At 38.9% G+C, this 23,944-nt stretch overlaps 1 protein-coding gene across 1 annotated transcript in view; it reads right to left on the bottom strand.

The window, feature by feature from the left end:
• Positions 1-223: 223 nt before the first annotated feature.
• Positions 224-23,944, bottom strand: part of LOC149221522 (DNA repair protein recA homolog 3, mitochondrial-like) — a 223,588-nt gene continuing 199,867 nt past the window's right edge. Inside the window, exon 8 of the mRNA XM_089385130.1 lies at positions 224-1,225. Within this exon, the coding sequence (XP_089241256.1) occupies positions 842-1,225 (384 nt within the window). The 3' untranslated portion in view covers positions 224-841. The remainder of the gene's footprint in view (positions 1,226-23,944) is intronic.

Below are 23,944 nucleotides of genomic sequence, written 5' to 3'. Positions count from 1 at the left end.
CTTATCAATGATTTTCAGATTTATCTATGAATTCAGTCCAGTAATACAAAAAGTGAGAAAATGGCATTCATTCTCCATGGTCCTTTGCTACCATGATATGGGATAATCCTAATGTTGAATGGTAGGACAAATGTAGATACAATAAACAGGTTTCGTCTTTGCCAATACAAAGTTGAAGACAAGTATATCAACTGATTATCTGAAAGCACAGGATTTTTCAGCATTAGAAATGGTAAGCCAGGATTTAAAATTACTGCTCAGTCAATAAATATCCTCCTCTCACAGCCAACAGTAAAAAAAAATATGTTTTGAAACACTCACTTTAGCTGGATATAAAAGCATAAAACGTAATTTCCCGATCCTAATTTTGTCTTGACTATTTACTTCTGGCTCTCCTTTCTGGTTCAAGGTTGGGTGGTGAAAAACAGAAGCAGCTTCTTTACATTATAGAACATTAAGATATTTCACCCTAGGGTGCTTCAACAAAACTTTAGATAATTAGTGTAATACCACTGTCTCTGCCTCTCCAACTTTTTTCTGGTTATTGTTTTCTTCGATCAGATGCACTTTGTTGAGACATTCTTGAAATAGGATTTCTTGCAACAACTTATGTTCAAGGAAAGATGGGAGTCCTTGTAAAAGATATCCCAGCAACATCTGCTATAAATCTCACATGCCTTTCCGGCTCATTACTTTATCTATAGTGGGATTGCAAATCTCCTAGAGCATTCTCTGAGAGAAAATGCAAATAGCCATTGTGCCTTCTTATATGGAAGGAAAAATTGACAATATCACCTTTTGACTACCAGTCAAAATGCTTCTGGCGATCCAGATAATACCGCTAGTCATAATTCTCAATAATGGTATCAGGTTTCAATTCTGAATCATAAGCGTTTTCTGGAGGTGCATCCATAGAGTTCTCATCAAGGTCACATGTGTCTCCTTGCTCTTCAAAATTTGCCTCTCTTATTTTTCTTCTTAATTCATCACGGACATCATGATGTTCTCTAAGATACTTTTTGGCAGCTTCTTTACCACGAAAATGTTCTCCATTTATACGATAGAAGGATGCTGATTTTGAGACAAGTCCACATTTGCTTCCTAACTCCAGGATCTCAGCTTCACAGGAAATACCCCTGCCAAACTCGAGTTCAAATTCTGCTGTCTTGAAAGGAGGTGCCAGCTTGTTCTTTATGACTTTCACTAAAGTCTGGTTTCCAATTATCTGCCACAGAGATTCAGACATCAGAACAGTTGTAAAACTCTTAAACACAATATTAAGTATATTTGCACATTAGAATTCTCTGATTTCAATACAATTTTCAAAGCAACTGAGACATGGAACATGATCTTAGTAGGATATGGTCAAAAATTGACAGAATATTTGAGTATGTACAAGCACAGGAGAATAATGTAAAGGAGATCATGTGGTTTAAGCTAATTTTTTCTGTGTCAAAGTAAAAATCACAAAATTCAAAATTCATCCGGCAACATTGATTCAAATACCAAGTGAAAATATGGTGCTGCCATTCTAGAGTCTAGACCAATACAACCACTCAATTGATGTTCAGCATCAACTTCCAAAGTGATGACTGGTCAGCCTATATCGCTTGCAGACAAGGGCTCCATCTTATGTTCTTTCGCTACACTCTACATTAAATTTTCTTAAACATCAACAAAGTGCATTGTGTAGAGCAGATGGACTCCTCTTCACTGTTCAGTACTTGTTAATCCCCAGGTTTGCATCCTTTGCAAAACTGGAGGGTAAAGGGCCAGCAAATTTCATTAGGTTGGTATTCAAAGGAATTTTCAGAGATAGCTTTGCTCGAGATAGGGATGATACCATAGAGTTCAGGTATGGGATTGGTTCAGTGATGTGATCTTGATTTAGAGACACATATTGCACAGGATTTCATCAAATTGGAGAGTGTTACTTTTTTTGGCAGTGCTCCTACATTTTTGGAGACAGGGTTTTGAAATCCGCATGGCATCAAAGATAATACATATGGAATCTTCTTATGAGCTCCTAGTTCAATGAGCTTCTCCTGGAAAACATGCATGACACTAGGTATCTTTAGCTGGTTCAGTTGGAAGATTTGCATGTCAACGATGATGGTATGTTTGAGATTCTTGCGTGTTCATGACTCTGATCAGCTACTTTCGAGCAACATGAGAGGCGATGCTATCATTAGCAGGGTTTGTATGTTGAATCTGATCAAATATTTGGACTCCACATTGAAAATAGAGTCTGATAAGTATAGTTTCACGTACAAGCAAGCACTTTCTAACTTTAGCAACGCCTATTTTTAGGTGTGCCATATTTGGTAGGGTTCCCCACTTTGTTCTAGTCATTTTTTATTTTCTTATTTTTTAGTGGGGCTGCTAATTTTGGCATGTATATTTCATTGTTGTCGGAACCAGACTAGAATTAGTGGAACCAGCCAGTACAACCGGTTTGACCCCAAAACTGGTCCAATTGGAGGTTTGGAATTGGAAAAGGCTGACTCGTTACTGAACTGGCCTATTTTACCAAACCAACCAATTCTGCATGGAACTGATCAATTCTGTACAGATCCATATGGTTTGGTTTGGAGCTTAGTAAAATCATTTTTTTTTAATTTAATTGAATTTTCTGAGGTGGCCAACATCTAAAGCAACCACTCAGCGCCCCATTCCCCTCCGCCCTCCCTCCTACCCACACAAGTGATTTAAAAGGCACCCCCATCCCACTCTTTCACTCACACTATTTATTTGAACATCTTGAAATTCTTGAGCTGAGTTTCTTAAGGAGGTTTGGAGAGATTTTGCAGGGTTGTTTTGAGAGAGTTCTTGTGCAGATTTGAAGAGTTGGTTGGAGAGCTTTTGGGATAAGTTTCTAAGGGACATTTGGCGCTGCTTCAAGGAATTTTTTTCCATGGATCTTGTGCTTTTTTTGAGTTGTTTTGGAAGTGATTGAACAGGCCATTTTCAGATTTGTGGGGCTGCTAGAGAGCTGACTTCTGAATTTTCTGCTGTTTGGAGCTGCTTTTCTTCTCAACATTTGGAAAACTTCTCAAGGCATGTCAAGGAATCTATTTTTCTCTATAGAATTGTTGTTTTTTCCTAGAAATTAAGAAATCCTAGGGTTTTTGTATGCAAACTTTTATTTGTTGCTATAAAAGTTGCCATGGCCCCTGAAAACAAGAATGATCCAACATGGGTTCATTACCATTTAAATGAATATGGGGTAAAAATATGCAAATATTGTGGAAAGAAAGTTAAAGGTAAGGGGATCCATAGGATTAAACAACACCTAGCACATTAGTGAGGCCAAGTAAAACCTTGTAAAAAAGGTTTTGATGAGCTTAAAGCAAAGATGCTAGGTCGGATTGAACCCTTCCAAGCAGAGAAGGGGAAAAACAATAGATTTAAAAAGACATAGCTAAAGTCAAAAAGATGATGCTCTTTTTAGTTACTCTGATTTTGAAGAATGTATGCCTAGTTTTCAAGAATCCTCCAGTTTTCTCGTTAGAATTGAATATGAACATGCTTCTAGAACCAAGTTCATCTAGTTTAAAGCAATGTTTTACAACTCGGACTCGGACTCGGACTCGGCCGAGGATCGACTCCGACTCGGACTCGGACTCGGTAATGACTCGGCCGGCTCGATTTCAATGACTCGGTCGTTGTAAAAAACACATTAAACATTTATTTTTTTTATAAAAAAACATAATTTTAAATATTTTAAACATAATTTTAAAGATTTTCATTAAGTTTCCAAACACACAACATTATAATATACATGGAAGACAACCATTCAATTCCATATTAAGAGGTGAGTCACATAAATGAACATTTCACACGGTTATATCCAGTAGATAGAAGGTTCAAAAATCAAATGCTGAATCAGGTTTCCCTAAAGCTGCCTGAATTAGTTTGCTGAAAGACTTTAAAGAGCCATGCACTTGAGTATTTGACTAGCATTTAATCTTTGCCTTGTGTCAGACAGTTAATTTTGATTGTGTCAGACAATTAACTTTGATTCCTTTAATCTTCAATTTGTTATAGAGTCCACAGACTAGTATGACCAAGAGTGCCAGCTTTACATCCTGGAAATTAATAAGTTTGCGTGTTTTTCATTTTACCCAACAGATCATATCTGAAGGTTGTGCAAAAATGTTTGCAAGGATACCGTCAAATACTGATTGTGGTATAGGCATCTATGGTGAATGAGGATACCATGAGATAGTGGTAAGCAAGAGGTCACTGGGCAAGCAAAAAAATGTGAATGGCAAACTAACAGGAAAGATTGGAACCTTAAACAACAAGAAATGAAGCACAATGTAGCAAAAGAGTGCATAGAGTGTGTAAGATTGCATCACATTGGCTATTTGAGTGTGATTTTCTTTTGATGTGCAACCCCACTGATGCATCCAAGTGAAAATTTGCTTGACCCCTACTTACCTTTACCAAATATCAACAAAAACATGAATTTTTTTTATTAAAATCGCTGCCCAGCCGTCCTTTCCATGACTCGGCCGAGTCAATACCGACCCGGCCGGGTTGACCGAGTCAGCAATGACTCGGCCGAGTCATTGCTGACTCGGTCAGCCGAGCCGGGTCATGGGCCGGGTCAAGCTGTGGGCTAATGAAACGGTCCGAAACGGCCGTTTCCGTTTCAACCCGCCCGTTTTGTAAAACAATGGTTTAAAGACAACACATAAAGGGATTGACCCTTTCTTTGTACTTCCACACCACCCCTAGAGCTCAACGCACAATTGATGCTAAATGAAAGAAGATAGAGGAGAAGGATAAATGGAAATGCATTGGTAGATTGTAATATGATGCAGACATACCTTTCAATGCCACTAATTTTGCATATTATTAGCCTATGATTGTAATGTCTCGCTTTTAAGACATTCCAATAATTTGTTAAAATTCCTTCTCATACATTTTCATGAACACTTGGCAGGAAATATGTATTCAAACACTTTGTTTGCACAATAAAGAGAAGTTCTACTACAGGGACATTCCATCAAACAGTTTACTTACAATTACATATTAAACCCCACTCAAAATAAACACAAGAAATAGCAGCAAAAACTCAGCCTTATTTTTATTAAAATGGAATATGAGATTACATGCCAATGCTTCAGTTTCAGAACCTAGAACAGATCTGTAAATAACCCCTGCTATATGGCATGCTTGGCTGGATAATAAGCTGATGTTGTGGCCTCCAAAGATGAATGCAGCAAACATTGAATTTGGCCTCCTAAATCCTGCTTCTCCAAGCATTATGCACCTGTGAGAGATTTGATTGACCTCTCCTTGTGATCTCCACATTAAGCCCTGGTAAGTGGATTTGATTTGATCCCTCAGTGGCTAGGGTATATGGTCTCAATACCAAAGCCCCTTAACTGGATCAACTAGGGTGGATCACTCACCACCGAAACTAACCCTCTTTCATACAGGCTCTCACCCAGACAAGCTCCAAGAGCTCAACTCAATAACAAGATAATAATCCAAATGCATGCCTAAGGAGTGAGCTCTCATCTCCTTTTATAGTCATGGACTATTGGAATACCATGGACGAATACCACAGGCCATCCAAACACCATGGGTCATTCGAATACCATGGGCTTCATTGACCACTTGGAAAAGGGATATGACAGTCCTCCCTTCCTAAGATTGCTTAACCTCAAGCAACTCCAGGGACCACATATGAATACTAGGATCCCAAATATACCATTGTGCCACATCAACCTAAGTGAATCCACTATAGTGTGAACCATCCCTCATAAAAGTCCCTGGTATCACTACTGGAATAATCACTTGTTGCCTTGATGCCCAATCCACTAATCACAACATATCTTCACCATAAAATGCCCAAAAATATATAGTGCCATCCACCTTAAATAGCCCCTGCGAAAGTTCACACTAAGTCTTTCCATTTCCAATCAATGAAGATGTACCTGGGTGATTCTATAAGTCAATTTTCCCCTACATTGCCATATAAAGGGATGCAAAAGAATATGGTCAATCGGTTAACCACTCTATAACTGAAATCATTCCACTCCATGGTGCACTGCATTGCTCTTTCAAGCTTTGTCGCATGATGCAACGTTCCACCTTGGTCCCATTGCCAAATGGGGAATATCATCCCAAATATCCTGCCACATTATACCCCTGATGATAAGTGTCTTCTACTCCTTAGGATACTGTTGTGGCCACCAACAACCCCCCTCCTTATTTAGTATTAGCAATAACACTATATAAGTGGGGACCCTTAATCAAAAAAATTTAAAATCAATTAGTGCTTAAATTTCCTTTTGGATAAAACTTACCATCATGGACTTAGAAAAATACTTTTGAAAAATCTAAAAATCTTAAGTTTCATGATGAAGAAAGTAAAGTCACTCCTTAATAAATATCGCATCGCGCAAAGAATGATAGGTCACCTTCTTATGAGCCAAAATGATAAAAAATGCGAGATTGCGACGCGAAACTCCATCGCATCGCATGCATTTATGAGCACTCACATTGGAAAACCTTAAAATCGCCGCTATGCGATATCGCATATCGCAAAATCGCATAAAATACAGATAACGATTAAACGATTAAGCGATCTGCGATATTGCGATGTTGCGATCAAGCAACCTTGCGATAAAACAGCACGATGATATTGCGGTAATGCGATACAACGATATGCGATACTGCGATGCAAATCGCAGAAACATTCCATCGCAGATTTTCCTGGCTCAATATCCAAGAAAAAGTTTTTCCATAAACCAAGTTCCGGTTACGCGCTTTAATGATAATTAATGAGTTACATGCCAGTTGTTAATAAAATATGGTTTTGTGTTTTCCAAAGAGCCAGTTCACGTAAGGTGGTGTGTTTTGCACTATGTTGCAGGAAACGTGGGGGGGGCCCGTTTCCGGCCGGAAACTGGGACAAAACACAGAAACGCGTTTGGTACGGCCAGGAAACACGTTTCCGGCCGTACTGCGACGTTTCCCGAAACGGAAACGTGGCAGTTCGGCCGGAAACGCGTTTCCTGGCCGTACAGCCCGCGTTTCCCAATTGAATTGTGTTTTTTTTAATTTTTCTTTTTTTTCAAATTTGTTTTTTAATTTTCTAGATGTGTGTCTAAAGTTATAAAAGTGAATTTTTGCCCTAGTGTTGATATGCAATTCATGGTAATGTTAAATTCTTAAAGTAAAAGTGATATTCTCCTTTATTTTTCATTTTCATCCTTTTACTTAAATTTTTAACATTACCATGAAATGACTCAAGATGTTTGAGAGTGGTTTCGCCCTCATTGGATTTCATATGAAGAAAGTAGAATTTTAGATCTCACTCAAAATCCAGCAGACTTATTTGTTTTTCAGGATTTCAGGATTGGGGGGATTGCAATGTTTCCATTGGATTTTATCATGTACTAGGGTATGGAACTTGTATTTAATCAAGAGAACCAAGCCCTCTATGCAGGGGAAACTCCCAAAAATCAAGATCATGTAGGGTACTAGGGTATGAAACGTGTATTTAATCAAGAGCACTAAGGTCGTTCGACTATGTAGGAGGAGACTCCCAATACAACAGTGGTCCTTCTAAAGAATGGGATGTGGATGCAGAAAATCCTGATTTGGATCTCTCTCTTGCAGCCTTATAGTCTTTACTGTCCTTGCAGCCTCATATATTAATATAAATAAAGGCTGATTTTGAGATTTGGATATCTAATAAAGGTTGCTTTTGGATATTCCGATATTTTTATTTTCATTATGTGATCATTCATGAGTAAATGTGATGTAAATTAAATCTTAATGTTTAAGTGTAATAAATTATAATGTATCATTTATGCTTTATGATTGCACACACACACATATATATATATTTAAATATTTTCTATATATATATATATATATATATATATATATATATATATTCGCGTTTCCCCGTTTCCAAAATTTGGGGAGGTCGCGTTTCATATCGCTTCCCGTTTCCCCGTTTCGTGCAACTTAGGTTTTGCATATCCTTGGCATTTAAAACTTTCCTGTCATTATTTATTATCATTACTCTCACCTCACTTATGAACTGCAGGAACGAAGAACAAAAGTTACACAAAGAAATGTGCAGGAAACTATGGGGAAAAAGGGTAAGGCTCCAATGTCCAAAGACAGAGAAATGGCACCCTTATACGCAGACATCGCATGCAACAGAGCCACAGATTCACAGAATTCTATTGAACCATCCATTACTGATCTCTCATATACATCCATGGTTAAATGGGTACTGAGCGATGCTGATATTAGAAACAGACAGTTTAATGCTCAGGGTCAAGAGCTCACAAAATCATTATTTTTACAAATTTTGAGCTTTATACCCGATAAGAGAAAGAGGCGCAACAGGCGAAAAACGCATCAGAGAAGCCTGGATCAAGGAACGGAGGTAGTTTCCGATCGCTGAGAAAATTGTTCGAGAAGGAAAGCTTCTAATTGCTCAGTCACCTGCAAGCCCGAAAATTGCAAGAAAGCAATGATAAAAACAAACTGGAAACAGAAAGCTAAAGAAAAGGCAGAAGCAATCCATGGGGTTAACCAAGTTGAACTGGGATTATTACTGGGCATACACGGTAAAGCCACATAGTCAGTGGATGACTCTCAAGTATATCATCGATTTTGCTGAGAAGATGGTGCCAGCTCTTGCCAATTCTGTTTGCTTAGCTCAACTAAAAGCGGAAGACAGTCAGTCGACTCTACTCAAGCAAATACTGAATGCTTGCAACGTTAAGGAGCAAATGCAGAAATAGTTAGATATTAGATTTAATTTTAGAAATAGTTTTGCTTTAATTTTGCTTAGAAAAAGGACGGTCATTTAAACAGCATCCTGAATTTTTGTAAATAAGTTATTTTTAGATTTAGTTAGTAGTATTTAAACCCTTCTCATGCATTTAGATAAGGGTCCAGAAATTTGTCAAAAACTTGTCCACAGAACATGCATTTTTGCACCCTCCGAGGAGGTTTTGATGAATGAATGGAACAGGATTTGTTGATGTTTGCATTTAATATCTGCTACTGATGTTGCACTTTTGTACTCTTAGTGGATGTTAGATCAAGGAGCGATAAATCATTGTCGCTTGAAACTCATGAGTAGGACTAGTTATAAATGGTACTTTTATCTCTTAACCATTTCTGCTTATGTGTTAAAGTGATATACAGTTTTTAGTTGTTTATGTATTATTGCATGAATGCCTAAGTTATCATTTGGCACTTTTGTACGGTGATAGCTATTTGTTTATGCTTAATGTATGAATAGCTCATTATGCGATATGTTTTTCACAACTGTTTCGTCTAACTTTTTATACGAAGTGGTTCGTCCTTATTAATTTCTTTTCTCATAATAGTTGAATGATCTTTATTACCAGTTGTTATTTGAAATCTTTTTAGATCGCATAATAGAAGAATTACATCCCGGGTTAATATAGACTTAGATGTTGTTGCTTATTAGAATAGCATAGCATTAGATTAAAGTTAAAATTAGAATATCTTAATTGGGAACTGTTAGATCAGGAACATCAAATTCTACACACACACACTCATAGATTGGGAAACTGGTCCCATATCCCTAGTCGGACCCGCTATACCAAACGGAGAAGGAGCTGCCAACCAAGGTCCGGACCGGGCGGATATCCCCCTTGTTGTAGACCCGATTTTCGGGGCCTCAACATATTTGCCGCTAGAAGGAGGGCCTGAACTATGAATGGCAAGTAAATCTAAATCTGAATACCATTCTGAGAGTAAATCGCCCTCACCATCTCCCCCGACTTCTCCATTATACTTAAATCCAGAGTTAGAAGTCGTTGGAGCATCAATCGCTGCTACAAACCCTGACATTTCAGAACAATCTACTATTGAACCTCTTGAAATCGAATCTCTGATTCACAAACTTCAGCGATTTTCTATTTCTCCTCAAAGAGCTGATAAATCTCAAGGCAGCGTGACTTCGCAATATAACCCTGCTCATCCCCTGACCAGATTAAAGAGTGAAAAGTTTGGCGTTCAACCAACCAAATTACCTCTTCCCAAAAGGAAAAGAGCAAGGAAATCACCTAAGGAGTCCGATAGCGAGACTCTTTCATCATCATCATCCATCTCAACCTCTTCACCGCGAAGTCAACCATCCACTCCTCCACTTCAGATCATTGTCCATCCGCCCACTGGAACCCCCACAACTCCTCTTCAATCATCTACAATCGTAATATCCTCATCTTCCCAACCGCAAGGATCATCTTCTGCACTTTCCTCTGTTAGTAGTTTAGCAATCGCCCAATCTCCATGGAATAACCCTAGGGTAGTCTTAATGCCTGCACCCTTGAGCCAAATACTGGCCCATCCTGAGAAATGGCTGCCTAAATTTAATCCAGAGGCAGGCATGCTAGCAGAAGAGCATATAAACAACTTTATGCTATCCATTAATCTTAATGGGGTTACTAATGAAGACGCTGTTGTTCGACTTTTTCCTTATACTTTGCAAGGAACAGCCAGATCATGGTATTTCTCATTACCCTTTGGATCTATCACCAGTTGGGACATCTTCCAAGAGAAATTCCTGACCAAGTTTGGTGATGACAGGTCTACGGCAACGCTAATCAACAACCTATCTAACCTTAGGGCCAAATCAAGAGAGCCTATCAAAGATTTCAATTTACGTTTCAATAAAATCCTAAACAAAATTCCTACTGCTTCCCAGCCTAGCGAAGAAGTACGAAGTGAATGGTATATCACTGCTTTACCATCAAACATAGCAATCTTCGTGGACAGGGCTAATAAAACAACCTTAGCCGAAAACATGAAAGAAGCAATAGCAGTAGAGAAACGTATAATAGCCCTAGAAAAGAAATTCGCGACAGAGGAACAAAAAGCCAAGAAAGTCACCTTCAAAGAAGATTCCAAGAAGAAACAAACTAAAGATCCATTCGATTTGGAAGGATTGCAAAAAGTTCTGAAGACCATGTCCAATAAAATGGTCGACATCAAGAAGCAAGTAGCAGAAACTTCTTCAAAAAAGCCCTACAGAGCTTTTAAAAGAGGCCCTTCAACGGATTCAAAGCCACCCAATGCTCTTACAAATGCTGAATCTGAAGAAGAGGAAGAGGAAATTGCCACTGAGGGCAAACCGATGAAGAAGAAGTTGTAGAGTTACAAGGAATGTGGGATTTCATCCTCCCACAAGAAGAAGATCAAGAAGTATTCCCAGTTAGCACATGAAGTAGAAATCAGCTTGATCCTTCCCAAACTGTCCCTAAGCCAAAGAGCGCAAGCTCTGCAATAAAGGATAAAGTCGCAACAAAGAAAACGACATCTAAAGCGACCCAAACCAGCGCAGTCCAAACAGATTCATCAACTCCATCTAAAACACTGATCGTTTCGGATGAAATGGAGTACAATATTATAGAAGATATGAAAAAGACTAGGGCCAACATCACTCTTTACGAATTGAGCAAGTTAAAGCATCAACAAAAGATAATGTTGAAAGAATTACATGTTGTGCCAGTTGCACCTTTGCCTGTCGCTGTACTTTCTCAAGCTTCCCATAACATGGGAAGACCTCCAACTAATGCGACCAATAAGATTGATCCAAATGACATCGCTCTAATTGGAGGAAGATCGAGATCTCATACTCCCCCGTTTCTCCTTACTTATGAAATTTTCAATAAAAATGTGCACAATTGCTTAGTGGATTCTGGTGCTTCATCGAATATTTTACCAAAGTCCATATGTGCCAAGTTAAACGTTCAACCACAGAAATTCGTTGTGCGCATAGTTCAACTAGATCGATCTCAAGTCGAAGTGATTGACGAACTAACTCAAGTAACCATAAGGTTGTCATCCAACCCACAGGTATGTCAAGTTATTGACATTTTAGTGGCTGATATTCCAGAATTTTATGGCTTAATTCTTAGCAGGGATTGGTCAGAAAAACTTCATGGATACTTCGCAACTGACTGGTCGCACATGTGGTTGCCCTACAATGGGAAACCAAATCAAATAAAAGTTGAACGAGAACTACATCAGAAATACATAGTAACGGAGCTAGAGGGGGAAAATGAACCAGTAGCATATAACAGTAGCATTATTGGCAATTACTCAGTAGATTCTTTCCTCGACAATTTTAATGCTCATACGTCACCTTACTTAGAACATTCTATTTTGTCCCAAGTCGAAAATTTTTCTCAAACGGATAGTTCAAAATGTATCAATTTTTTAGATAGCCCTGTAAATAAGTCTTTGTTTTGGAAATTATTTTTTGATGGTTCTAAATCTAAAGAAGGAGCAGGAGCAGGATGCATTCTAATTAGTCCAGAAGGAGATAAAATTATGCTAACATGCAGACTCGAATTTGATTGCACCAACAATATAGCAGAATATGAGGCTTTGTTCCAAGGGTTGTACAAAGCAATCGGGTTAGACGTCAAGTACCTTCAAGTTTTCGGAGTGTTAACACCCAGGTTGTTCCCTTTGACTCCTGAGGGAATACGGCCGGGGTAACCACTAACCAAGCTTTGGATTACAGGTTCTAGCCTACCTGTAATCAGAGAGGGCTCTCTCTTTTAGTTTTAACTTTGGTTTTTGAAGATTTTAGGCTAGTTATGAGATGGGATTTTTGTTTGAATTTTGGTTGCAGGCTATTGTTCAAGGAAGGGCATGCAAATATCAAAGAGAGTTCAATCCATTGGGCATGTGGAGTCCAAAAATGAAAGTGTTTTAATATATGTGATAAAGAGAGGTTCACTGCAGGGCCAGATGGGTATTCATGATACAAACTTTGATTTTTTAGACAGGAGACAGTATAAATTACACCAGGAAAGGCAATCAAGAGTTCTTTCACAGTGCAACACGAAATGAAGAACAAATCCTACTCAGCAGCAAAAGAGAATTACTGAATAAAGACTTATCATGTGATTAGAGCAAATAGGAGCATTTAAGAATTCCATGGTTGCAGCTAACCTTGAAGAAAACATATTTAGTAGTAAGGATTGAGTTTAGGGTGTCTTTAATGGACAAATCCTGAACTAGTCTTTTACCTTTCTACCAAGATTAAACACCATACATCACAGACACACTATGCAAGAAATAAAACACAAATACAGTTAGAGAAAACTTATTGTATCACGCCATAACACGAGAATCCTGCAGCAGTCAATAGTTTCATCACAGCACTTCCAAGCCAAACATATCTTTGGAAACCAACAGCTCCTTTGCATTATATCTTTCAGAGGATATACAGCCGAGTTCTCTTGAAAAAATGAGTAACAAAAACAACCCCCAATAAACTGTGTGGGGGTGCATATATACAAAATATCATAGAAATATCTCAATAGTGAGTTATTGCACAATAACTGCTCTTACCAACTTTCAAAGATATTTCTTACAAAATTAAAAGCTACTTTAATGAAAATACAACAGCTGCTAGCTGTTTGTCAGAAGTTCTTGACTTTTGAGGGCAACTGGCTCTGCAGGGTGCTTTGCATTGATTCTGAATAATATGCCCTTTATTGCTCTGTCGTGCTGTAGCTATCTCAGCCCCGTCATCTGCATCTGTCGGTGTTGCTTTAGTGGCCAAATTGGTTTGCTGAGTTGGCTCTGTCCACTCTTTTCCAGTCATAGTAAATATATCAATTTTCTGAACATGATGACTTATGATTGATGTACAAAAGTTTGGTGAAAAATCTACTTCTTCACAGCAATGTCTGTATCATGCTTGTCCACCATTCCTGAGTAGGCAACTGATGTCTCAAAATTGTGCCTAAGGTTTCATCTGCCTCAGTATATTTGTAGTAATTTGGAGGCACTTCAAATAGATGTCTAATCTCATTCATGATAAAAAACAAATTCTCTATTCTGTCATAGAGACTCTGCCCAGATGCAGGCCCTGTTTCCTCTGGGGTACTTGATGCTGCAGTGATCTGATTTGTAGCAAATGTATTTACCCTCTTGGCATAGTTTTCATGGGATAGTAACCTTCCTGCACTGTTTAGTAAGCTGGGAAGGCCTCTGTTATGCAATGCTGTAAATTTCTCCATGAATTTGTTCACCTCTGTCTGCATTTCCTGGCACCTTCTATCCAATGTTTGCACATGATTTCTCAAAGTGAGCACCCTCTTTACTAGCAAAATGGTATCAGTTCTGTTAGAGATACCCATTGCTGCCAGCTGGGGGCCTGTGCGATTATTAAGGACATTGATCATCCTATTGGCTATCTCAGGCATATTGCCTAGAGATGCCCTTGCTCTTTGACTTTCTTTTTGGGCCCTGCCTATGAGATCTATGTGCTCATGGATGGTTTCAATATATTGCCATTGATCTGTTATAGACTGACCAATATTGGCCCACAGGACTTTCTTGATTTCAGCCACCACTTTGTCAAGAGAGAGCTCTTTCTCCAGTTCTTTTATTTTCTTCTCAAGAGCCCTTACCTCTCTTGTTTTTTCAGCTACACTTTGCTTTGATTTATCATACTTTTCATTAAGTGTAGCCAATTTTTCCTTGGCTTCATTTAATTCTGCCATCTGGGCCTCCAGAGCTTGAAGTTCTTTCATCATATTTTGCATATCAAGGCTGGGTGCCTGTCCTGATGTTGTTGCTGGTGCTGCTGCTGTATTTGGTGCTGATGTTGAAGGGCCTGTCCCAGCTGTTTGTCCTGTGGGAGGACTTATAATTTGAGGAGGTTCCTCAAGGTTAATCACTGGCTGAGGGGGCTGAGATGTCTGCCCTCCTTCTTTCTGTTTCAGGGCTGCCTGTAATGCACCCTCTGTTGCTATCAATCTCCCTTCTGTTTCTACTAATTGCTTGTGTAATGTCAGCAGCATGGCTGCTACATCTTGATCCTTTCTCTGTTGAGCAACATCTTCTGTTTGGGGGTGAAGGGTTGCTGGAATTTTGACCATCTTCCTCAAAGCTGCTATATCTTCCTCTTTTTTCTTTAGTAGTGCCTGCACAGCTTTGGGATCACTTGGGTCATGCCCAAGCTCTATAATGATATCTTCCAAAGACCTAATCCTGTTGTCTTTGGCTTGAGAAGATGCTTTCTCCAATTCTAATTGGGCAGTAGTATTATGGAGAGAGTTTTGCAGTTTGTGGGCTAGAAATGTTTTATCTGCAAGAGTGGAGTAGACCATCTCACCCGTTTGCTTATGTAGCTCTATTTGGTCCATTGGGTGGATGTCTTTTGCAAATACTTCCAGGTTGGTTCTGATATAATCTGCAGCTGACTGTGGCTGCAGCATGGTAGGCATGAAATGGCTCATAGTCATCTTCCCTTCTGTAATGTCATATGCTGACATGAGCCTCTGTTGGTTTGTGGGAGCCATCTTGAGCAAGTGATTGTAAAGCTGGAGTCTGACTGGCTCATTCCTTTTCTTAATATCAATAAATTGTTGCTTAATGCTGGATTCTGCCCTTCTTTGCTGGCTTGAGGAGCTGACCTCTCCTCCAAGTGGTCTTTCTTGTTCCTGTTGGAAGGAACTGGCTGATGCTTCCATGCTAGGGGGGCCCATACCTATGGATGGCCCAATAGGCATCTCTTCTTCAGAAAAAGGGTTTAATCTTTGCCTTTTCTCCCCTTGTTGACTTGCTGATGTAGTGAGGGGAGTTTCTTGCTGTCTATCCCTCTTCCTAGTTCTTTCTTCATTTATTGGGGTTTGAAGTACTGAGGTATCCATTGTTGTTTCCTGCCTTGGAGGCACACTTTCTTGAGCCTGTTGCTCTGTAGATACAGGGGCCTCAGCCATTTCTTCTTGTTGTTCTGTCTGTTCTTTCTGTTGTTCTGTTGTTGGGAGTGTCTGCTCCTGCTCCATTTCTTTTCCCTTATCTGTGCTAGCTGCTTGAGGAGTAGTTTGAGCTGCTTGCTGGGGAGCTGTAGAAGATGAGGCAGCTGCTCCAAGTTGAGTATGATAAGAAGAAGAAACATGTCCACAATATTCCAAGTCAGCTTCCTTCTCAAGTTTCTTTGCTTCTTTTTGTGCTATTTCCTCTTTAGTACTTGCCTCTTCTAGAGTGCCCTCTTTCCATCTTAACAGATTTGCATATTTTTCAATATGAGGCAACCTGACATGATCATAGCTAGCCAACTTATATTTGACCCTTCTAAGACTAATGAAATGATTGGGATCATAGGGTATCCAGAGGAAACTGGTTTGCAACTCGAGGAACTTTAGGATCTTATCTGCTTCTTGCCATGCCTCTTCTCTTTTATTATAAATAAATGGGCCTAGCTAGTTTCTGACTTTGAGTTGTACCTTCTTATTTTTGCTGTGGAAATGGACCATGTCTGCATTTCCAAATTGTCTGAAATATTCTAAAGCAAAAAGTCTCATAGGAACATATCTTAGTAGCCTATATGGGGCCAACTCACAACCATATATTCTGATCACTGTATGGTGTTGGTAAAAGTACCAATCCCCAATGCTATAGGCCTTTGAGAGCTGGAGGATTCTTTGCATCTCATCTGTCAATCTTGGAGGAGGGGAACTCAACAGCAAGGACATGGCTGGATGGATAAAAAGGTCTATGAATTCACAGTAGCTGTATGGTGAATAAGATGTGTGATGAAAGATTGAAGACCAAAATACCACAGACCTTTGGTTTCCCTGAGCATCAAACTTCTTAAGAGTAATAGGGAAGCTATCAGGCTGATAAAATAGGAACAAGTGATAGATGTAAGAAGTGTATCTAAATATCCTTTCCCTCTCTAGATTCATCAATTGCTCATGAATTTTATTGGCAATGTATGCAGCATAATCATAGTGAACAGAAGGAGGCTTTCCAGGGGAGAAGATAGACATCATTGCCAGAATGGTTTCATCAGCATCCTCAGTTGACCTGTAACCCAGGACATAACTGATCATATCCACAAGCAACCTGCCCAACTCATTGAAATATACATTTCCTATAGGAGGGGTCCTCACAGTTTGAGAGCCTGATTCAATGAATAGTTGATTAATCTTTATGATTTGGGCACTGGACAGCTTGCCTCCTTGGTCTATTAAGTGCATCATGGACAGAGGAGTCAATGGCTTTGTACTGTGAAAGTGCAGCATTTGATTTATAGCCTCAGGGGTGACATGGAACAAAATTGAACCTGAGGGACTGAGGACAGCTCTTTGACATGGATCATAGTTGGCACTGCATCGATGAATTAAATCTAGGAGGACATTGACTTGAGGAAGATTGAAAATGGGCAAATTGGAGTCCCAAATCCCTAGAATATCAGTTCCATTGAGATGTTTGGCTTTCAGCTCATTGAGTACATGAATATGATACTTGTTGTACAGTGGAATTACTTCTGCCATCTGGTGGTCTCTGTCAGCCAGGGGTTGCCATTCTAGCTCTCTTTGTGGGGCATTTAAGGGTGCAATGTTCAATGCCACTGGAATTTCCATGGTCAATTGGTACTTTGAATTGTATTTGAACTTGTTTTTCTGGGCACAGCAACACAGAGTAATGAATTTTGCAGGAACAGAGCAATTTGCAGAGGGGAAGAGGCAAACTGGGGTGAAACTGAGTCCGAATGCACTTAGGATAGATTCAGAGAGCAAATGCCAGGATTTGGGACTTGCTTTCCCGGTGAATTCATCTAGCAGAGGTTCAGATTTGCGAATGCGCAAACAAAACGGTGAATTTGTGGAAATTGGACACAATGGGGACTTCTGTGAGGGAAATTGGGCTTACAGAGTGGAAGAGGATCACTGGTTCATGAGAATTTCTTAAACTTACTGTGTTCTTTTCTTAGTTTCTTCAGAGAATTATGTAAAAAACCAGGCGCGGAGGGGATAACTTGATGAATACCTGGTGCAATCGGCCAATGGTGGAATAGCAGGTGATTTGAGGGCGCCCACGGTCTTTAAATCAATTTCTGCAGGTTGGCGGCGAGAACGCCGTTAAATTTCATGCAGGAGACATAACAGTCTTTTGGTGAAAAATGCGAAAAAAAAACGCGATTTTTGGCGAAAATATTGGAAATTTGGCCTTTGGCGCGCTTTTCTTGGATGACGTCAGCATGACGTCACAGGTGGGGTCAGTACGGAGTGATGACGTGGCGGTCTGTGAGTGGTCCACGTGGATGGGGGACGTGGCGGACAACTCAGGGCGATGGCGGATGGATCGGTGATGCGATGCTGACTAGGCAATGGCGTGGAGCTGACGTAGGGCCGACTGGGCGGGCGGTAAGCGGTAATATCGGACCGCTTAAGGTACGGGCGCGGTATTGGCAGGAGGCCGCCCGATATAACCCAGGAGTGACGCGTGTCCGAGCCCTGACGTCACCCTCTGACAAATTTCGGGCGCTAACGTACAGGCATCGGGGGCGGTCCGATATTGATGTGAGCCGTCGGATGGGAGGGCCCAGATCCGACGGACGACGGGAGAGCAAACTGCCAACATGATACGGCGGGACCCGGCGGCACTTAAATAATATTTTTCCTTTGTTTTTTATGGTGAGCGCGCCGAGAGGTAAAAACTTAGGATAAGCGGAGGAAATGGGTTTTAATCGGGTTTTATGCAAATAGCGCGGGTTAGACATCATAGTGGGTTTTTGGGTTTTTCCAATGTTTTGTGGGTGAAAATGGGTTTATTGCTGTTTATTCACAACAAGGGGTTAGGGCTGTTAAACCAAGCGGATCTTGGTTTAATCCCAAGACATTATATTAGCGTTGTTTTGCCTTTAGCGCCTTAATTTCTTTGCACTCTGACTTTTTAGAACTATAAGGCTATATTGCCTAAGGGAAGGGATATATACATATTTTGGGTTTTTTATACACAATAGTGATATAGTAATAGGGAAAGGGGAACATAGGGAGTTAAGTATAGATAGAGTTAGTAGTTAGTATTGGATGGGAGATATAGAAGAGAGGAAGCAAAGACTAAGTTTTTTAGGAAACAAACTTAGTTAGGAGAGTAGATCAAAATGAAAAGATTTTTACACAAGAAATGTGGTTCTTTATAAAACAAGAATCAACAAAAGAGTTTGACTTCTCTTATGAACAAAGGTGGTATTGGGATGTTAGCAAGGAGTTTGATTAGGGATGATTGGGAGGTTAGACATGCTTCACTTTGTTGCTACAAAACTGCTGAATAGGAAGATCTGCACTGGCCACCATGTGTTTCCTTTGCTTAGGCCAGTGATATGAAAGAAATCATGCTTCTGCAACCCCATCTACCTACCCATTCTATTTCCTAGCATTTTTTGTTACTTCAAGGAGGGTGCACTTAGACTTGCAAACCCTCATGTGCCCTTTTCTTTTCCTTTGGCATTTCCTTTTGATTTTCTATCTAAGGCTAGCCTTATTACTTCCAAGGCCCCAGATTAAGCAGTTGGGAACCTTCATTCTCTACCTAACTACTGATTTGCCAAGATTGAACAGTTTGGACAGATTTCTTTCTCTAGTCTACAACAAAAATTGAAATATGGCATGACCCAGCTTAGACTGTTGGATCACCCATTCAAAAGTAGGACAGCATCAAACAACTGTAGGTAAGTGTTTCCCAAAAAATATGATATCTTTGCATCACCAAAGTAGAGCATATTTGGCACTTCCCCAGCCAATCATGAAAAATGAAACCTATTGGTATAGGTAGCTAACACGGAGACTCTGAAATTGTAGTTAGACAGGTACGTAATATTATACATTGCTTATCAGATCATTTAAAACATTATCAATCTTTAGTTCAAGATCTAACTAAGCATTTTATAGCATTTAATATTTCTTCAATTCACAGACTCCAGAATGCAGGTGCAGACCTTTTGGCTAACGTAGCTTCTAAGCTTATTCCTTCAAAAGATTTTAGTCCAGATAGATTTTCAATAGAATTAATCTTTAGACCATCTATTCCTGATAACATCACAAATTGGAGAGTATTCAACGACGATCCTGATATCATAAATTTCCTCACATCTGAAGGATCCTACTCCAATCAAATAATTGATGAAGACCAACATGATCGACAATTGCAACAAGATAGCACTAACAATGCTATACCTAAATCGGTAGTCAAGTTAGAAGCCCTGTACGATTTGAAAGATCGATTTAAAAGGTCTACCAATTCAAAACTCCAAAGTTCAACTTTGAATTACGAATTAGTAAACCTAGGAACCGATGCCAAACCACAAAACATTAATCTAGGTCTCGACCTAGCCCCTGAAGAAAAATTAGCGTATATTCGTCTTTTGAGACAATATAAAAATGTTTTTGCTTGGAACTATGATGAACTCAAAACATACGACACTTCCATCATCCAACATACTATTCCAATGATCGATAATGAAAAACCTGTCCAACAAAAGTTGAGAAAGATCCATCCCAATTTAGAAAATCAGATAAAAACTAAACTCAATAAGTTATTGAAAGCCAAAATAATCTTTCCCGTCAGACATTCTAAATGGGTCTCCAATATGGTACCTATTAGAAAGAAAAACGGAGATATTAGAATTTGCATTGACTTTCGAAACCTTAACAAGGCCTACCAAAAAGATAATTTTCCTTTACCACCTATGGAACAGATATTGCAGGCAGTAGCCGGCTCAGAATTAATGTCTTTCTTGGACGGATTTTCAGGATACAATCAAGTTTTGGTACATCCTGATGATCAATTAAAAACCACATTCAGAACTAAATGGGGCACATACGCATACCGAAAGATGCCATTTGGTTTGATTAATGTTGGTGCCACATTTCAGAGAGCCATGGACATCGCATTCAAAGGTTTAGTCAATAAATTTGTAGTAATTTATTTGGATGATATAACAGTGTATTCCAAGAAACGAAGCGACCATATTAGAGATTTAAAACAAATCTTCCAACGTTGTTTAAGGTATGGAATTTCACTTAACCCAAAAAATCCTTTTTCGCATTAAGTGAAGGGAAACTTCTAGGATTCATAGTGTCAAAATCTAGAATTCACATCGATTCCGACAGAATCAAAGAAGTTTATGAAATATCCTTACCTCACAACAAAAAAGCCATGCAATCTTTCCTTGGTCAGATCAACTTTGTAAAGAGATTTGTTCTAGATTTTTCACGAATTGTGTCTCCTTTGCAAGCCATGATTAAAAAGAACTCAAATTTTAAATGGGGCCAAGATGAACACGAAGCATTCAACCTGATCAAACAAACTATTATTAATGCTCCATCTTTAGCAACTTTAAATTTTTCAGAGCCTTTTGATTTATATACATTTGCCTCAGATAGGTCATATGCTGCGATACTCACTCAAGCAAATCAAGAAAAAGCGGAAGCCCCAATTGCTTTTTTCAGTTCAAATTTACAAGGCACTGAATTAAATTATTCAGATGTGGAGAAACAGGCTTATGCTGTTTTCAAAGCAATCAAATACTTCAGACCTTTTTTACTTAAAACCCATACAAAAATCATAGTACCGTTTCCAGCGGTAAGGAATCTTCTAGTACAAAAAGAGGTGGGTGAGAAAAGGGCCAATTGGGTTACTGCCTTACAGGAATATGACATAGAAATTAAACCAGCAAACATTGTAAAAGGTCAAGGCTTTTGCAAAATGCTGGCTGGAGCGTCCCAAATTTTTGAAATTCCATCTGCAGAGATACAAATGTGCGAGGTAAGCCTAAACGATGCAGAATCATTATACGTTGATATCATTTATTATCTTAAGAACGGGTATGCTCCTTCACACCTCGATCATACTAAGAAGAGAGCTCTAAGGTTGAAAGCCAAACAATATCAGCTCATAAATGATATTCTTTTTAGAATAAATTATGATTCTGTTCTTCTTAGATGTCTTGAGAAATTTGAAGCTGAAAAAGTTTTGCAGGAACTCCACGATGGGCCAGCAGGCGGACATTATGCTGGAGATGCTACTGCACATAAAATCTTGCGCGCAGGCTATTACTGGCCCACGTTATTTAAAGACTCGCATAGTTACGTGAGGAAATGTCAAGTCTGCCAAACTACTACTGGGAGACAAAAGAAACCATCCTTGCCACTACAGTCAGTTAACATTGAGCAACCTTTCAGTCAGTGGGGATTGGACATAATAGGTTAGATCGTTCCTCACTCTTCTAAGCAGCATAGATATATCCTTACAGCAACAGATTATTTTACTAAGTGGGTAGAAGCAGTTCCACTCAAGACGGCTAATGCTGAAAATATCATTGAGTTCATAGATCAAATTATAATCACCGGGTTTGGATTGCCCTCCACTTTAATGTTTGATAATGCATCATACTTTTCTGGAAATGCGATGACTGAATTTGCACTTAAAAGAGGATTCAAACTTAAATATTCGGCCAATTATTACCCACAAGGCAATCGGTTAGCTGAGTCTACAAATAAAAAGCTAATCACGATTATCAAAAGAACAGTTGACCAAAACCATAAAAATTGGCATAAGGCTTTAATATATGCTTTATGGGCAGACCGAATAACGCAAAAAGCTGCTATCGGCACTTCTCCCTTTAATTTAGTTTATGGGAAAGAAGTGGTTCTTCCGACTCATTTAGCAATTCCCTCTTTGTCTCTAGTTCAATACATTGATGAAGTACCAACTTCCTCCTTACAGCTAAGACAAATGGAAATAATAAAATTAGAAGAACAACGAGAACAGGCTAAGAAAACCCATGCTCATCATCAAGCACTAGTAAAATCCTCTTTTGATTCAAACATAATGACCAGAAAAGATTTTCAGATGGGAGACTTAGTTTTAAAATGGGACAAGGCTCATGAAGAGAAAGGGAAACATACAAAATTTCAAAGAATGTGGCTTGGTCCTTTTCAAATTGTAGAAGTCATAGGTCCATCAACGTTTGTGTTACAAGATTTAGCAGGTAAGAGAGATTCTTTGCCTGTTAACGGACAAATTCTCAAGAAATATTTTCCATATAAGATTTTTCTTCTATTTTTGTAGAATAATTGTTTTTCTTTTCATAATAAAACCAGTTGTGAATGGTTACAATAAGCATTTACAAATAAGACACCAATTCTCTTTCAGATTTTGATTTTTTCGCTTGTATAAATAGCAAATATTTTGGAAAATTGATCTTTATTATTGAAAGATACAGTTAAAGACTCTAGCCTAGATATGATACTAGTTTCAACTTCATAAAGTTTGATGAAAACAACCTTTAGTGAAGAAATTGTTTTATGTCAGTACAATGAAAAGTATCAATAACAAAATAAAGATTCTCTGTAGAACAGCTATTTCCAAAAAACTCTACTATTGTTGTCTAGAGCTATCTTAAGAAAACAATGACTTCCTCTCTGCTAAGGAAACCACAACTTTCAAAGGAACAACCCAAGGATACACTTCATCTTGAAGAATAAGAGGTCTCATCACGAGCCGGCTTATCATAATCACAGATATTATAACTTGCTGACTTTGCCAAATACTGTACACCACAACAGGGCAATGACTCAAGATTGTTGCAATCAAAAGACAAAGGGTCTCATCACGAGCCAGCTTGTTCAGCAAAGTTATAAATCAAGTGAATGACTATGTCATAAATTGGCTATCAAACCAAGACATTGTTCTTTAAGAGTAAAAAAGAAAATCAAAGCAATAAGTGTGGATGTGGATTCTTCTTTGAGAGTTGTAGGTTGCTTTAAGTAGGATACAAGATCATTGCTGGGTAACAGGTAACCCTGTCGAGGCTATAAACACCTGCTCGCAGCAGAAGCTCTACCTACGACAAATGAGCATATTTAAAACTAGTTTACAGAGAAGACTTTGTTTTATCTTTACAGACCAAGTAATGACTGATGTAAATACAAGGACTAGCTTGAGGGAGCAAATAATCAAAATTGAAAATAGTTGAAACAAAACGTCATTGACAGGTTAGAGCATAATGTACTTTATCTTTCCATAATAAAGTTTGACTTTTTTTAAAAAAATATGTTTTGGAAGTTCAGAAAATTCAATAGAAAAACAGAGATAACTAGTTCTT

The sequence above is a fragment of the Pinus tabuliformis genome, chromosome Q (genome assembly GCF_031772625.1).
Source record: "Pinus tabuliformis cultivar Carrire ecotype Pingquan chromosome Q, CPIR1, whole genome shotgun sequence".
Taxonomy (NCBI): domain Eukaryota; kingdom Viridiplantae; phylum Streptophyta; class Pinopsida; order Pinales; family Pinaceae; genus Pinus; species Pinus tabuliformis.
The sequence above is the reverse complement of the archived record's forward strand: the minus strand, read 5'-3'. Positions and strand labels throughout refer to the sequence as shown.